The following is a 13,890-nucleotide window of genomic DNA, read 5'->3' on the forward strand; positions in this document are numbered from 1 at the left end:
TTCTGTGATATTGATCTTGACAGCATCATGTTTTCCTACTAAGTCCCAAGAACATTCCTGGCCTTCATAATCCCACCTCATGGTTTGAAAGTCAAAAATAGAAATTCATATGACAAAATAGAAGTCATATTCATTTGATCATTTTTCTTTTCCTTTAAAAACAGTCCGTAAAAGTTCTTTGGGGTAGGGTGGAGGCAGCACTTGAAGAGGTCAGCAACCATGGCTTGGTATAAAGAGCTCCCCTGTCCTCAGAGGCCTAGAATTTGTTTATGAAGGGCTCTGTTTCTTGACAGACATGACAAGACACAGTTTTTGAAGCCCTCTGCATCAAAGAATGTGCACTTAGTTCAGCATGAACTTCTGCTTCAAGACCAGAGCGAGGTAGCTGCTTTACTCCAACTTTTGTAATGCTCCAAGAGATTAAGTGCCCTCATCTTCAGTGGACATCAATGTTTTGATTAGACAACTAACTTTCCTAATAAATTTCTGGGCTTCTTCTGAATAATCTTTCAAAAATTTTAGGGAGATTTCTGTACATACACTCGGGAGACAAAATCTTGATATCCCTAGCGTTTTTATTACTTCCTCGTTATTCTTACCTATTTCTTCAGTAGTCCTAGCAATGAGAACCAGACAAGATCATCTTGGCCAGACTACCAATACTATTGGTTTGCTGCCCCGTTTCAGTTAGAGACAAGAACGTGGATCCTGGTCACCTCCACGGAGGGAACACAGAGAACATTCACTGTTAAATATGACACCTACAATTAGGAAAACCTATGGTTTTACCACAGCAGTTTTACAGACGAGGTTATTTTTGGGGTGTTGAAAAAGCAGCAATTAAAAGTTTCCAACACAGTTTATTCATGCCCCAATAAATTATTTCCCCACCAAGTATACTCTGTTAAAGAAACGCCTGATGTCTGGCCTCAGTGTCCTCACGGGCTAATGTGGCAATTATTAAGGGTGTAGAATTTGAGCAAACTTTCTAAACCTCTCCTGCATGTCTTATTCTAATTCCACAGCCCCTTAAATCGCCTCCCTGGGATCCAAGCGGCTTGGAAAAAATGAAGAAAGTCTGAACAGCCAGGGACCTAAGGAATCAAGTGTCATTTACTAAGAAAAACTAGAAGGACTGCGATTAGATTAGGGAAGGTGGGAAAGGGATACCGGCAGGTAAAGCGCCGGAAAGTTACAACTTGGGTTATTTTCTAACTGGCGTCTTGCAAAGGGACACCGTGTAGGTATCCCGCTCGCTAACTTGTAAACGAACTTCAGGTTCTCTTTGGTGGCAGGAGAATTCTGAATGTGAGAACCTAGCCGCCGTTCAACGACCCCGCCCTCGGGGTCCCCAGGGGGCGTCCTCAGGCTAGTCTGATTGTCTAGGGCGAAGGCGCAGGCCGAGCAGGGAGAGGAGGAGAACCAGGGCCGCTGGCCCCGAAAGCACACACAAAGCGGCCTGACTCCCCTTTGGTGGGAACTTCCCCGGCCGCCAGCGGAGCAAGAGCGGGAGGGGGCGGCGGGTGAGGCAGGGCGGCGGGGCGGCGGTTGCCCTCGCCGAGGCGGAGAACAGCGCGCGCTAGGCTCCGGGCGCGCGGCGAGCGCAGCGGCCGCCGCCTCCTCCCTTCTCCGCCTCCGCCGGCGCTGCCTCCTCCCTCCGCCCAGCTCGGCCTCCCTTGCTCCCTCCCCTCCTGGCTGGCTTCGGCGGCGGCGGCGGCGGCTGGCGGGGAGGGCGTGCGCCGGCCGAGAGGTGTCGGCGGCGAGGCAAAGGAAGTTTCAAGTGGGGAAGGTCGTCCGTCGGCCGGCGCGTCCTCCTGCTCTCCTCCGCAGCATCATGGCGGAGCCGAGCGGCTCGCCCGTGCACGTCCAGCTTCCCCAGCAGGCGGCCCCGATGACAGCGGCGGCGGCGGCCCCGGCGGCCGCGACAGCAGCGCCGGCCCCGGCAGCTCCCGCGGCCCCGGCCCCGGCCCCCGCCTCGGCCCCGGCCCCAGCCCCAGCCCCGGCGGCACAGGCTGTCGGCTGGCCCATCTGCAGGGACGCGTACGAGCTACAGGAGGTTATCGGTCAGTGCGGCGGGCGCGGCGGGGCCGGCACAGGCCGGGCGCCGAGGCCGGGCGGGAGGCGCGGCCGGGGGCGGGAGGGGGCGCGGGATGCTCGGCTAGCCTGCATGCACGCCCTGGAGGCAGAGAGGCCGGCTTTGGGGCCTACCGGCTTAAACAGTTTTTTTAAAAAAATTTTTTTAATGTATTTGTTCGTTCTCTCAGCACTGGTGCTGCAGGAGGCGGCGCGGCGGATGTGACTCGCACTGCAGACGAGCCGCATGCTGCAAACTTTTATCTCCGGGATCGCCGGGGCGGTGGAGCGGAGGACCCGGCGGCGCCGCCGCATCTCCCTCCCCCCGCGTGCCGGGGCCGCAGCCCGTGGCCAGTGGCCACGCGGACAGGCAGCCGCGGGTGGGGTGTGGTTGCGGGGGCGCCGCCCTGGGTTTCCAGTGTCCCGGGGGCCGCGTCCTGGGGGACTCTGCGGGCGCAGCCGCTCCTTTGCCTCCCGTCGTGACCCTCTCGTCGTGGGTAACGGGGCCACGTAGAAGCCGCGGAGGCCCCAGTGCTTTCTTGAGGCCGGGGAGGATGCTGGCCTCTCTCCCTGACAGCCGCCACTCCACGCCCGCCTTGCAGCCCGGCTCTCCGCGCCACTCGGCGCGCCTGGGTACCCGCCTCCCTCCGTGCCAGGGTGCGCCGCCTGCCGCCCATTCCGGCCCCCCGAGGAAAGCGGGTGCCCTGGCGTCCTGCCCTGCACCGGGCCGATGCTTCCCTCTGTTTCAGGCCGAGCTGCAAGAGTGAAATCCGAGGCTGCCGGTGATCTGCTCCCTGCCTATCGATGCCTTCTGGCCGGCTCACAAATATCACCTTATCTTACATTTTTAAATACCTGGCAGAGTCGCAGGGCTCGGCGTTACTTTTCCTTGGGCCAAGCACAGGAAGGGCCGGGAGATTTGTTTTGTCCTTTAACTTAGAACCTTCCCTATTGGATCATCCAGTTTGAGAGTCTTGTCACTTAGGGAAGCCTCCAGGTTAAGTGGGCCGTCAGCGTCTAACCTTACTGACGCAGGGATGGGATGTTGCCTTCCCAGAATCTTGGTATATAAGTACAGCGATGAAAAAGGAGTTCAGAATATTTATCTTAAGTATTTTTTCTAACCTTCACTTCCAAAAATTCTTCACCTCCTTTTAAAAAAATTAAAACAGATATAAAAATTTCACTAGGTGTTTAAATGAGCCTTTATCACCTGCTATTGTGGAATAAAACAGCATAGACAGAAATATATATATATATATATATAAAACTATATACATAGAAATATATATGTATATATATATGTGAGAAAATGTTGGGCAGGTCAGTAACCTAGGATATATACAAGCTTCAGATAACCTATAATAAACATCTGTAGACAAAATTCTTTGAAAACCCAGATCTTTCATAATTTTTGACCAAAGACTCTCAAGGGATGAGTCTTCATGTCACTGCCTGAAATAGCTTCAGAGGCTTCTCAAAACCTGGAATATTCCATGGAAACCTCTTTAACCTGGCATATAAGCCCTGTACCCTCAACCTGCCTGCCTCCTCCCGTTGTCTGCTCTCACTGATTGCTTCCTGAATACACCGCTGTCTTCCGCACATCTGGTCTTCCATTCTTTGCTGCCTTGCAGAGGCTCTTCCCTCCTGTGAGTGCCCATCTTTGTGTACTAAATCTCACTCCGCTTCCAAGGTGAGTGTGAATATTCCCTGAGAAGACTTCTGCTTCTTTCAAGGCAAAACACCGTGGTTTCTTCTGCCCCTCTTTTTACAGACCTCATAGCTTGTAACCTCATAGTTGTTATTTGCGCAACAAGATCTGAAGGCCTGCTGTGTCCCAAGCATTGCCCCACTTGCTAGCAATATAGAAATTAACAAAAGTGATCCCTGCCCTAAGCTGTTAGGAGACATAGGGAAAGGATCCTATAGGATGTGATGAGTAAGTGCTGGGAGAGCCCAAAGGAGGGAGTGACTGCCAGGAGAGAGAAGGAAGCAGAGTATTTCTTAGTAGAGGTCATAGTTGAGCTGGGTTTTAAGTCTTGAGTTTGTAAGGTGCTTAATTATTTCCACTGTTGCCTTCACTAACCAGCTGTGAACTCTGTTTCTGACAGGAAGAGGTGGGCCATAAAAGTTGAATAATGGTTATCTGCCACATAATTCTCCATAGAGTCCATAGGATTGGGAGAACTTATAATCAATTTGCATACCTACTTGGTTAATTATTAGGGTTAAGATACAAACGTTGCCTTTTGAAAACAGTATTTTTTTGTGAACTAATAAAATCTTAGTTTGAGTGGGATTAATGGCAGGACTTCTTTCTGTTTGCAGTCCCAGCAGTGTTAATTATGGTTGGTCAATTTACTGGAAAAAAAGAAATTTACCTGAGGAGTTTGAGAACAAAAACACCTGCTTATTCTACCCTGGCTTTTGCACATTTGCATTGTGGGAAGGGCTTTTCTACATTTAAAGTTTATCTCGTGTTTTCCCAACTAAAAGAGAAGGCGATGGCCTGTGTGGAGGCCCTGTTATTGAAAAATCAAATTGCTGGAATAGGTTTTTCGCAAGGGCTTAATGTTTATAAGGAATTACAAACTTGTTTCCATTTAGGGTTTAATGCTAGTTGAGAGATTAAGACTGAACTTGTGGTTAAGCACTTTTGCTTAAACATTACACACAGAAGTTAGCAGTTCAAACACTGAACCAGTTTCAACATGAATGCCAGTTGACAGCCTTTGCTTCTACCCGCCATACGGCAGGTGTCATATGATATGACTCCAGCAGTGTGAACCGTGACCAGCAGCAGGAGGCTCAGATGTGCCTGAACAGAAAGCCAAAGGAGGCACCGTGTTTTAACTTTCCAGCGTGGCACGGGCACAGAGGACTTTTTCTTCATTTCCTTCTGGGCAGAGTTTGGGGCCCCTAGGATTAAGAGAGAATAAGTTTACTAAAATCCCAACAAAGCAGATTCAGTTGTTTGACTTCTGTTTTAGAAAAATAAACACAGGATTTTGCAAACCTAAAAATAAAGTTTTCTCTTTATTGTATTGTATTGTTGTGTTTTAAAAGGTCGATGGAGAAATTGTAATGCTCTTAGGAGTATTCTGGTTCAGAAGTTTATTCATGACCTGGAAATGATGTAAAATCGATTGGAGGGAGCTTTATATTTACAGAGGGGTTAAAAATGTTGGAAATTATTAAATTCCTTCTTCCAGCCATTGGTATCCTTGTCTTAGTAGAGTTCAAATATTTCTGTCTTTTTGGAGGCTTTCTGACCTGTTTATACTCTTCAGCCTTGTTAATCTTTGTTCCTTACCTCTCTAAAGATGGAGTTTGGGGGTGAGTTGAGCCCCCAAAGGTAGGTACCCCTACCTTTAGAAGTATAAGGGGCACTTAAAGCTATGCCAGTTGAAAACTTAGTTTATTTGTTGGTGGTATTAATAATATTACCTAGGTTTGCTAAACAGCGAATGAAAGTGAATCATGTGTTTACTTGGCCATCCGTAATGGAATGGAGCAGCGTCAATGAGCTTCTCATTTAAAGAGTTGTAGTCATTGAAGTACTAATTTCTGTATTTGAATCAGGTGATGCCAGCAGTGTTGTTATCTTTGCTGAATTTCTTCTGAGAAACACTAGACTCCTGTCTCAGCGTATGTTTGATTTTCTTAGGGTTTTTGCAGGATGCACCTTTCTTTATGTAGTTTTATACTAGATTTCTCAGCATTGCTTCACTTTTGTCCCGGGTGGTCATTTAGAATGACCTAAAAGTAACCAATTGCCATCTTAGTCAACACGAAGAGTTTGAGTTCTAGAATCCTGGACATGGTTTGACAGAGGGTTCCTTTGAATGCTTTATTTCTCTCCTGTGAGGCTTTGTTTATCCATTGAGGTACGTTTTCCTCAGGTCCAGGTAATAGCACATATGGCCAGGTCTTTAAGGAGCATCAGCTTCTCGTAAAACAAGACCGTAAATAGCCCCGGGCATTCCCACTTTGCTCTGTGCTCTCAGAGTTTCTGTGGATTTCTATGGTTTGGGGGTTAGAATTGGTTTTTATAGCTATCCTAGAGGTAGTTTGAGGACAGTGATAACTTCGCTGGCACTGGAGTAAGGGAGCCGGAGCACTGAGTGTGTGTTCTGATCTCCCAGACCTTTACACCAGGCTGCCTTGCTGCTGCAGTGCGTTCTTTGACCTTGACTAGTTTGTTTAGTGTTGTTTTTAAAATACTAAATAATGCCTGAGATGCTTTGTCTCAAAGAAGACAGAGCTTTGGTTTTAATTTCATTTCACTTATTTTTTTATAAATAGAAAAATGTGTATAGAAATGTTCTTTTGTATTTTGTATTTTTATTTTCGATAAAGGGTCTCACTCTGTCACCCAGGCTAGAGTGCAGTGGTGCAATCATACCTCACTGCAGCCTCGAACTCTTGGGCTCAAGTGATCTTCCCACATCAGCTTCCTGAGTAGCTGGGACTATAGGTGCAAACCATCATGCCTGCTTAATTTTTTTTAATTTTTTTATTTTTAAGAAATGGAGGTCTCACTGTGTTGCCGAGGCTGCTCTTCAACTCCTCAGCTCAGCAATGCTCCGGCCTTGGCTTCCCAATGTGTTGGGATTACAGGCGTGAGCCACTGTGCCTGGCCTCTTTTTATATATTATATATATGTATATATATATATATTTGTAAGACAGAGTCTTGCTCTGTTGCCTGGGCTGGATTGCAGTGGTGCCATCTCAGTTCACTGCGGCCTCTGCCTCCTAGGTCCAAGCAGTTCTCCTGCATCAGCCTCCCGAGTAGCTAGTATTACAGGCCTGGCTAATTTTTGTATTTTTTGGTAGAAACGGGGTTTCACCATGTTGGCCAGGCTGGTCATGAACGAACTCCTGGTCTGAAGTAACCCGCCTGCCTTGGCCTCCCAAATTGCTAGGATTACAGGTGTGAGTCACTGTGCCCGGCCTCTTTTGTATTATTTTTATTGTGGTAAAATTACACAACAAAAATTGTACCATTTTAACCGTTCTTAAAGTGTGCAATTCAGTAGCATTAATTATATTTACAAGATAAATACTTTTTTAAATGTGCTGTCATGGGGCTGGGGGGAGAGATCTCAAGATCTCTCTTGAAACTATGGTAAAGTGACTGCAAATCCTTTATGCATTTGATTTTTAACTAGTGATATTATGAATTCTTCCCTGACTTTTATGGTTTATTGTATACTACATTTTCTGATGGTGTTTGAAAATAAGTTGCAGCAGTGCCGGCTCTGGAGTCCGACAGCCTGGCCTGTTTCATGTCCTGCAATGGCGGTCACTGACGCTGCGACCTTGAGCAAATGACTTAGATATGTCTGCACTCAGTTTCCTCATTGGTAACATAGAGATGATAAAAATAGGGTTGTGAGGAATGAGAGAATGTAAAGCACTGAGAATCGTGCCTGGCACACAGCATGCTTTCAATTAGTCTTAGCCATAACTTCTATAGACTTCATTTGCTAATCAGATGCAAGTTATCAGGAGAGAACACAGTCTTATCTTTGGCAAGATTCTGGAGTGGCTTGAAGATTTCTGTGCTATGTTTCTAGCAGGGAGGAAGCGGGAAGGAGAGGTTGTTTCCTAGTCCCACTCTTCTGCTGGGCTGCTGGAAGGCACCTACAAGGAGAGACGCCCCCGGGGATCTGGCTTCCCCTTGCACCTCCACTGCTGTGGGAGGAAACTGAAGAGACCTGTGGAGCTCCTGGCGATTTGGACAGCTCAGGGATTTAGGTGCCAAATGGCCTTCTGACAAGTGATGAGAGCATCCTGCGGGAAGGTTGCTGAAGAGGAGCAGCCCATTATGAGATGGCTCCGAGAACAACCTGCTAAGACTGCACTTTTCCTCCACCTCTGAGTTTCTTCGGAGGCTGCCATGCTGGCAGGAAATGCTGCTGACTAAAAGAAACGCTCCCTGTGTGTCCCAGCCAGTGTGAGGACAGAGGCCTTCATTTTCAGATAAAGTCATCACCATTGCTTCCCTGTCTCCTTCTTTCCCTCTCTGCTTTTCCCTCAGTTTATAAGTATTCTCAAGCCTGTCCCTTATCTTTAAATGACAAAAGAGAACAAAACAACTCTCCCTACTTCTTTCTCCTCTGGCTACTCCCTTATCTCATTTCTTCCTTTCACTACTGAACTGTTGGAAGGAACCTCCCATTCCCTCTCAGCCCACTGCAGTCTGGCTTCTTCCCTTTCCCTAAGAAACCCAAGTTACTCTCTCTGAAATCACTGTGACTCTTCTGTGGCCAGAGCCAGTGGACACTGCAGTCCTTCTCTCTGCTCTCTGCAGGGTTAGGTGCCATCTTTCATTCTCCTTTTGGAAAGGCATTTGCTTGAGCTTCCATGCCATGCCTTCCTCTGGACTTCCTGTACTCCCTTGCCTGCCCCGCATGCAGGATCCACATCTCTGTCTGTCTGAAGCTTCAATTACCACATCAAATGCTGAGGGGCTTCCTGACTATATACCAGTGTTTGGACTACCTTTTTAATATCTTCGTTTGAATGTTTCACAGGAACTTCATACAGTTAAACTCATTGTGCCTCCACCCTTGCCTCAGTCCTGATCTTGTTTCTTCTATATTCATCTTCTTTAGAGCCCTCAAGGGCAAAACCTGCTGGCCATCCTATACTTTCCTGTCTTCGTCCATCTCTCACAACTATTTGGTCACCAAGTCCTAAATACTCCACCTCCTTGAAATCGTCTTTGATTTGACTCTGACTCTTCATGTCAGCCACCACTGGTTTAGTTCAGGCCCTTATCGATTCTTATTTGGATTATTGTAATAATTTCCTAACCAGGTTCCTTTTTTCCATTCTTGTTTCTGGCTGTCGTGCGCATTGCTACCAGAATGATACTGCTATACCAAAATTCTTTATCACGTTGCTCCCAGGCTGAAATGCCTTTAGTAGCTCTCCCATCACTCTCAAGACTTAATTTGAAGCACGGTGCTTAAGGTCTTTTGGGAATTGTCTCTTGCCTCCCTTTTCAGCCACATCTTGTCATTTCCAGTCTCAGGACAGACTCTCCAGCCAGTGGGAACCTTTTGCAGTTGCTGAAATGCCTATTCTAGGCAAGATTTCCCTCTGCTTGGAACACCATTCCAAGACCCTTCCCTTCCATTTTTCATCTATGTAGCAAAGAGCTCTGTCTCTTCTTTTAAATATTGCCCTTATTGAAGTATAATATGCATGTGGAAAAGTGTACATACAAAAAATGTATATCTTGGTGCATGTTCATGAATTGAACACACCATAGAACCAGCACCCTGACTGAGCCTCCCGTCTCATACCCTGAACAAGTGATTTCTTGTCACACGAACAATCTCTGCCTCTAGAGCCCCTCTCCCCTCCTTGCCCTTCAGGCTCTGTTGGGTCTTTCGCTCCCTGGCAGTTGTCATACTGTCTGCAAATTGTTTTTGCCTTGCCAGCCTGGCCCTAGACTGTTAAGTCTTCCTTGAGGACACGGTCTCTCATCTCCATACCCTGCATGTCATAATAGATATTTAATAAATATTTTCTGGATGAAGGTCTGAGTTTTGGGGATAAATATTCCTTCGCCACCTTGTGGAAGAGGAACATTGCCTGACGTCTAAAAATTTGCCTCACTGGATCCTGAGGATTTGATCTTGCCTGTGGTTAATGATGGTGCTTATTTAGTTGCGTTTGGGCCAATCAGCTTAAAGGGCTCTGTAGAAATTAGCTCATTAATCCTCACAGATCAAGAGTAAGCACTTTGAGTGCGTCCACCTGCCTGTGTTGTGGAGGTAGGCAGGCAGAGGCCTGGCTCTCCTGAGGTCTTAGGACTGAGAGGCGGCCTTTCTGGCTGGATTAACGGACCCAGAGCTCCCTGCCACAGTTCTGGCATCCGTAGACATTGTAGGGTGGAGTGGGGGAAGTCCCACACTGCCCTTCAAAAGCTCTAGAGCTTTCTTTTCTTTTGTATATCTGTGATCTCTCTCTCTTGCTGTTCATGTATTTATATATAACACCTTGAAGTTCTGTGGAGCCTCTTCCTATGTGGGAATCAGGGCTGCTGGAGATGATCAGGGATGCAGGTGAAACACAGGAGCAGAATTGCAGAACAAGTGGCTTTCAAAGGTTGTTAGGATGGCAGGAGTCCTATTTTTATAAATTATAAGGGACTGACATGATAGGATGGGTGTGGTACCTGCTAAGACCATAGAACCGGGTCATTCTAATAGATGTTTTAATTCCTTTACAGTGTACTTTTTGGGAAAGTTTTTTTTTTTCCTATTTAAATATAATTCTCCATGTAATCATGTGAAGTCATACATTTTCCTCTAGGATAGTTTTGTTTAGATTATACCAAAACAGCTCTTAGTTGAAGTGATTCAAGTGTTTCTTTTTTCCCTATCTGCCATTGGCCAAGTTTTTGGTACTAGACAAGAATTCAGTATATTAATTAAAAAGGCATTTCAGACTTGGCTTAACTGAAAAGCAGAAGAGAAATAAAAATCCTTTAGAGAATGGATTGGCAGTACTTTATTTCTAGAGTCGATTTAGATAAATATTTCGGAATCCGATGTGAGTAAATGATATATTTCACATTTCTTCTCACTTGCCAAACAGTTATTTGAGAATAAACTCTGGCTTAGCTTTAAGAAACTTCTTGGACATTGAGGATTGAGATTAATTGACCTTTTAAACTGATGTGTATTTTGATATATGGGAAAACATTTTAAGATGGTAGAGACCTCTACATTCATATTATCCCTGACTTTATTTTCAAACTTCTTCCAGGTAAGTGGCATTTAGTATAACTCTCAGAAGCCTAGTATTGGGGGTGCTCATGTGATTCTTCCCTTAGGTAAAAAATATACATTTTATTGACATTTATGGGTTTAGGTTTCTAACCTTTAGTTACCACTGGAGCTATTTGTCAGAAAAAACTAGATGGAAAGTAGAGGTGGATGACTTTCTGCCCTGTGAATGATAGATCGTCATTCGGGGAGTATTTTGGAAGCCAGTGACCTGTGACAGTTGTGAGACTTCTCATAATCATTCTGTGGATGGTTGGGATCTTAGAAGAAGTAATGATTTTGTTTTGAACTGGTTGCATCAGTTTGAACCAGAGTTTGTACTAAGGATATTCCAACTGCTTTATTTCCTACTCTGTTTAGTCTGGGGATTGAAAAAGGATTACATTTTGGAGGGGTTGGTCCCTATTGACCTATCCTGTGTAGCTTAGATTTTAATTTGAATCATCTGGTTCTCTTTCTTTCTCTCAGGCAATGTCACTATCTCTCTTTGTTTAATTATGGGGTGACTCAAGAAAGCAAAGGAAGAGGAGCAGCAGACTGGGTTTCCTGGGGAAGGAATGGCAGGTCATGGCTGGCTTTTATAAGTAAGTTCCTAGGTAAGAAGTGGCACAAGAATATAGAGAGAATTAGGAAATTTAATTTTAGAAGAGACCAAAGGAAAAAAAAATCCATCCCAGCTGCTTTGTCTTATAACTGAAAACTCTCTAATGGCCAAAGTTGAAGAAACGTGCCTATGGTCCCAAAGTCCTTAGAATCCCAGGCTCCAACCCTTCATGCTAAAAACTCCCAATAAATTAGGTATTGATGGGACGTATCTCAAAACAATAAGAGCTATCTGTGACAGACCCACAGCCAATATCATACTGAATCGGCAAAAACTGGAAGCATTCCCTTTGAAAACTGGCATAAGACAGGAATGCCCTCTCTCACCACTCCTATTCAACATATTGTTGGAAGTTCTGGCCACAGCAATCAGGCAGGAGAAGGAAATAAAGGATATGCAATTAGGAAAAGAGGAAGTCAAATTGTCCCTGTTTGCAGATGACATGATTGTATATCTAGAAAACCCCATTGTCTCAGCCCAAAATCTCCTTAAGCTGATAGGCAACTTCAGCAAAGTCTCAGGATACAAAATCAGTGTGCAAAAATCACAAGCATTCTTACACACCAATAACAGACAGAGAGCCAAATCGTGAGTGAACTCCCATTCACAATTGCTTCAAAGAGAATAAAATACCTAGGAATCCAACTTACAAGGGACGTGAAGGACCTCTTCAGGGAGAACTACAAACCACTGCTCAATGAAATAAAAGAGGATACAAACAAATGGAAGAACATTCCATGCTCATGGGTTGGAAGAATCAATATCGTGAAAATGGCCATACCGCCCAAGGTAATTTATAGATTCAATGCCATCCCCATCAAGCTACCAATGACTTTCTTCACAGAATTGGAAAAAAACTACTTTAAAGTTCATATGGAACCAAAAAAGAGCCCATATTGCCAAGTCAGTCCTAAGCCAAAAGAACAAAGCTGGAGGCATCACACTACCTGACTTCAAACTATACTACAAGGCTACAGTAACCAAAACAGCATGGTACTGGTACCAAAACAGACATAGACCAATGGAACAGAACAGAGTCCTCAGAAATAATGCCGCATATCTACAACTATCTGATCTTTGACAAACCTGACAAAAACAAGCAATGGGGAAAGGATTCCCTATTTAATAAATGGTGCTGGGAAAACTGGCTAGCCATATGTAGAAAGCTGAAACTGGATCCCTTCCTTACACCTTATACAAAAATTAATTCAAGATGGATTACATGTTAGACCTAAAACCATAAAAACCCTAGAAGAAAACCTAGGCAATACCATTCAGGACATAGGCATGGGCAAGGACTTCATGTCTAAAACACCAAAAGCAATGGCAACAAAAGCCAAAATTGACAAATGGGATCTAATTAAACTAAAGAGCTTCTGCACAGCAAAAGAAACTACCATCAGAGTGAACAGGCAACCTACAGAATGGGAGAAAATTTTTGCAATCAACTCGTCTGACATAGGGCTAATATCCAGAATCTACAATGAACTCCAACAAATTTACAAGAAAAAAAAAACCCATCAACAAGTGGGCGAAGGATATGAACAGACACTTCTCAAAAGAAGACATTTATGCAGCCAAAGGACACATGAAAAAATGCTCATCATCACTGGCCATCAGAGAAATGCAAATCAAAACCACAGTGAGATACCATCTCACACCATTTAGAATGGCCATCATTAAAAAATCAGGAAACAACAGGTGCTGGAGAGGATGTGGAGAAATAGGAACACTTTTACACTGTTGGTGGGACTGTAAACTAGTTCAACCATTGTGGAAGTCAGTGTGGTGATTCCTCGGGGATCTAGAACTAGAAATACCATTTGACCCAGCCATCCCATTACTGGGTATATACCCAAAGGATTATAAATCATGCTACAATAAAGACACATGCACACAGATGTTTACTGCGGCACTATTCACAATAGCAAAGACTTGGAACCAACCCAGATGTCCAACAATAATAGACTGGAATAAGAAAATGTGGCACATATACACCATGGAATACTATGCAGCCATTAAAAAGGATGAATTCGTGTCCTTTGTAGGGACATGGATGAAGCTGGAAACCATCATTCTCAGCAAACTATTGCAAGGACAAAAAACCAAACACCGCATGTTCTCACTCATAGGTGGGAATTGAACAATGAGAACACGTGGACACAGGAATGGGAACATCACACACCAGGGCCTGTTGTGGGGTGGGGGGAGCAGGGAGGGATAGCATTAGGAGATATACCTAGTGTTAAATGACGAGTTACTGGGCGCAGCACACCACCACGGCACATGTATACATATGTAACTTGCACATTGTGCACATGTACCCTAAAACTTAAAGTATAATAATTAAAAAAAAAAAAAAAGAATCCCAGGCTCGTGATTCTGCCCTAATTCAGTATTT

The 13,890-nt window shown here is 45.0% G+C and overlaps 1 protein-coding gene across 3 annotated transcripts in view; it reads left to right on the forward strand.

Moving 5' to 3' along the window:
* Nucleotides 1-1,412: 1,412 nt before the first annotated feature.
* STK39 (serine/threonine kinase 39) overlaps nt 1,413-13,890 on the forward strand; it is a 296,006-nt gene continuing 283,528 nt past the window's right edge. The window contains exon 1 of one of the 3 annotated variants that reach the window (XM_055291899.2): nt 1,413-2,063. In XM_055291899.2, the coding sequence (XP_055147874.1) occupies nt 1,835-2,063 (229 nt within the window). In that variant the 5' untranslated portion in view covers nt 1,413-1,834. The remainder of the gene's footprint in view (nt 2,064-13,890) is intronic. The other 2 variants (XM_055291901.2, XM_055291900.2) reach the window with 2 other exon arrangements.

Source organism: Symphalangus syndactylus, chromosome 9 (genome assembly GCF_028878055.3).
Source record: "Symphalangus syndactylus isolate Jambi chromosome 9, NHGRI_mSymSyn1-v2.1_pri, whole genome shotgun sequence".
Taxonomy (NCBI): Eukaryota; Metazoa; Chordata; class Mammalia; order Primates; family Hylobatidae; genus Symphalangus; species Symphalangus syndactylus.